Source organism: Oncorhynchus nerka, linkage group LG5 (genome assembly GCF_034236695.1).
Source record: "Oncorhynchus nerka isolate Pitt River linkage group LG5, Oner_Uvic_2.0, whole genome shotgun sequence".
In the NCBI taxonomy this organism is placed as follows: Eukaryota; Metazoa; Chordata; class Actinopteri; order Salmoniformes; family Salmonidae; genus Oncorhynchus; species Oncorhynchus nerka.
In genome coordinates this window covers 1,289,911-1,292,893 of record NC_088400.1, presented here as the reverse complement: position 1 = coordinate 1,292,893, position 2,983 = coordinate 1,289,911, and the positions used below count along the sequence as shown (strand labels likewise).

At 52.8% G+C, this 2,983-nt stretch overlaps 1 protein-coding gene across 1 annotated transcript in view; it reads right to left on the bottom strand.

Moving 5' to 3' along the window:
• Positions 1-1,103, bottom strand: part of LOC115123880 (iron-sulfur clusters transporter ABCB7, mitochondrial-like) — a 96,232-nt gene extending 95,129 nt beyond the window's left edge. The window contains exon 1 of the mRNA XM_065019009.1: positions 923-1,103. Within this exon, the coding sequence (XP_064875081.1) occupies positions 923-1,103 (181 nt within the window). The remainder of the gene's footprint in view (positions 1-922) is intronic.
• Positions 1,104-2,983: the final 1,880 nt, after the last annotated feature.

The following is a 2,983-nucleotide window of genomic DNA, read 5'->3' as shown; positions in this document are numbered from 1 at the left end:
TCTCTCCTCATGGTGAAGTTTACCTCCTCCAGAGCTGTGGTAAGGCTCTCTCCTCATGGTGACCTTTACCTCTTCAATATCTGTGGTAAGGATCTCTCCTCATGGTGGCCTTCACCTCCTCCAGAGCTATGGTAAGGCTCTCTCCTCATGGTGACCCTTACCTCCTCCAGAGCTGTGGTAAGGTTCTCTCCTCATGGTGGCCTTTACCTCTTCAATAGCTGTGGTAAGGTTATCTCCTCATGGTGGCCTTTACCTCTTCAATAGCTGTGGTAAGGCTCTCTCCTCATGGTGAACTTGACCTCCTCCAGAGCTGTGGTAAGGCTCTCTCCTCATGGTGGCCTTTACCTCCTCCAGAGCTGTGGTAAGGATCTCTCCTCATGGTGAACTTTACCTCCTCCAGAGCTGTGGTAAGGCTCTCTCCTCATGGTGAAGTTTACCTCCTCCAGAGCTGTGGTAAGGCTCTCTCCTCATGGTGACCTTTACCTCTTCAATATCTGTGGTAAGGATCTCTCCTCATGGTGGCCTTCACCTCCTCCAGAGCTATGGTAAGGCTCTCTCCTCATGGTGACCCTTACCTCCTCCAGAGCTGTGGTAAGGTTCTCTCTCATGGTGGCCTTTACCTCTTCAATAGCTGTGGTAAGGTTATCTCCTCATGGTGAACTTGCCTTTACCTCTTCAATAGAGCTGTGGTAAGGATCTCTCCTCATGGTGAACTTTACCTCCAGAGCTGTGGTATCTCTCATGGTGACCCTTACCTCCTCCAGAGTTAGGTAAGGCTCTCTCCTCATGGTGACCTTTACCTCTTCAATATCTGTGTGGCCTTTTACCTCCTCCAGAGCTATGGTAAGACTCTCTCCTCATGGTGACCTTTACCTCCTCCAGAGCTGTGGTGGTAAGGCTCTCTCCACATGGTGGCCTTTACCTCCTCCAGAGCTGTGGTAAGACTCTCTCCTCATGGTGGCCTTTACCTCCTCCAGAGCTATGGTAAGGATCTCCAGAGCTCTCCTCACGGTGGCCTTTACCTCCTCCCAGAACTGTGGTAAGGCTCTGTCCTCATGGTGGCCTTTACCTCCTCCAGAGCTGTGGTAAGGCTTTCTCCACATGGTGGCCTTTACCTCCTCCAGAGCTGTGGTAAGACTCTCTCCTCATGGTGGCCTTTACCTCCTCCAGAGCTATGGTAAGGATCTCTCCTCACGGTGGCCTTTACCTCCTCCAGAACTGTGGTAAGGCTCTGTCCTCATGGTGGCCTTTACCTCCTCCAGAGCTGTGGTAAGGATCTCTCCTCACGGTGGCCTTTACCTCCTCCAGAGCTGTGGTAAGGCTCTCTCCTCACGGTGCCCTTTACCTCCTCCAGAACTGTGGTAAGGCTCTCTCCACATGGGGGCCTTTACCTCCTCCAGAGCTGAGGTAAGACTCTCTCCTCATGGTAGCCTTTACCTCCTACAGAGCGGTGGTAAGGCTCTCTCCACATGGTGGCCTTTACCTCCTCCAGAGCTGTGGTAAGGATCTCTCCTCACGGTGGCCTTTACCTCCTCCAGAACTGTGGTAAGGCTCTCTCCTCATGGTGGCCTTTACCTCCTCCATAGCTGTGGTAAGACTCTCTCTTCACTGTGGCCTTTACCTCCTCCAGAGCTGTGGTAAGGATCTCTCCTCACGGTGGCCTTTACCTCTTCAATAGCTGTGGTAAGGTTATCTCCTCATGGTGGCCTTTACCTCTTCAATAGCTGTGGTAAGGTTATCTCCTCATGGTGGCCTTTACCTCTTCAATAGCTGTGGTAAGGTTATCTCCTCATGGTGGCCTTTACCTCTTCAATAGCTGTGGTAAGGTTATCTCCTCATGGTGAACCTTACCTCCTCCAGAGCTGTGGTAAGGCTCTCTCCTCATGGTGGCCTTTACGTCCTCCAGAGCTGTGGTAAGGTTCTCTCCTCATGGTGGACTTTTCCTCCTCCAGAGCTGTAGTAAGGCTCTCTCCTCATGGTGGCCTTTACCTCCTCCAGAGCTGTTTTAAGGTTCTCTCCTCATGGTGGCCTTTACCTCTTCAATAGCTGTGGTAAGGATCTCTCCTCATGGTGGCCTTTACCTCCCCCAGAGCTGTGGTAAGGTTCTCTCCTCATGGTGGCCTTTACCTCCTCCAGAGCTGTGGTAAGGTTCTCTCCTCATGGTGAACTTTACCTCCTCCAGAGCTGTGGTAAGGTTCTCTCCTCATGGTGGCCTTTCCCTCCTCTAGAGCTGTGGTACGGTTCTCTCCTCATGGTGGCCTTTACCTCTTCAATAGCTGTGGTAAGGTTCTCTGCTCATGGTGGCCTTCACCTCCTCCAGAGCTGTGGTAAGGTTCTCTCCTCATGGTGGCCTTCACCTCCTCCAGAGCTGTGGTAAGGCTCTCTCCTCATGGTGGCCTTTACCTCCTCCAGAGCTGGGGTAAGGTTCTCTCCTCATGGTGGCCTTCACCTCCTCCAGAGCTGTGGTAAGGCTCTCTCCTCATGATGGCCTTTACCTCCTCCAGAGCTGGGGTAAGGTTCTCTCCTCATGGTGGCCTTTACCTCCTCCAGAGCTGTGGTAAGGTTCTCTCCTCATGGTGGCCTTTACCTCCTCCAGAGCTGGGGTAAGGTTCTCTCCTCACTGTGGCCTTTACCTCATCCAGAGCTGTGGTAAGGCTCTCTCCTCATGATGGCCTTTACCTCCTCCAGAGCTGTGGTAAGGATCTCTCCTCATAGTGGCCTTTACCTCCTCCAGAACTGTGGTAAGGCTCTCTCCTCATGGTGGCCTTGACCTCCTCCAGAGCTGCAGAAAGGCTCTATCCACATGGTGGCCTTTGCCTCCTCCAGAGCCGTGGTAAGGCTCTCTCCTCACTGTGGCCTTTACCTCCTCCAGAGCTGTGGTAAGGTTCTCTACTCATGGTGACGTTTACCTCCTCCAGAGCTGTGGTAAGGTTCTCTCCAGAGCTGTGGTAAGGTTCTCTCCTCACGGTGGCCTTTACCTCCT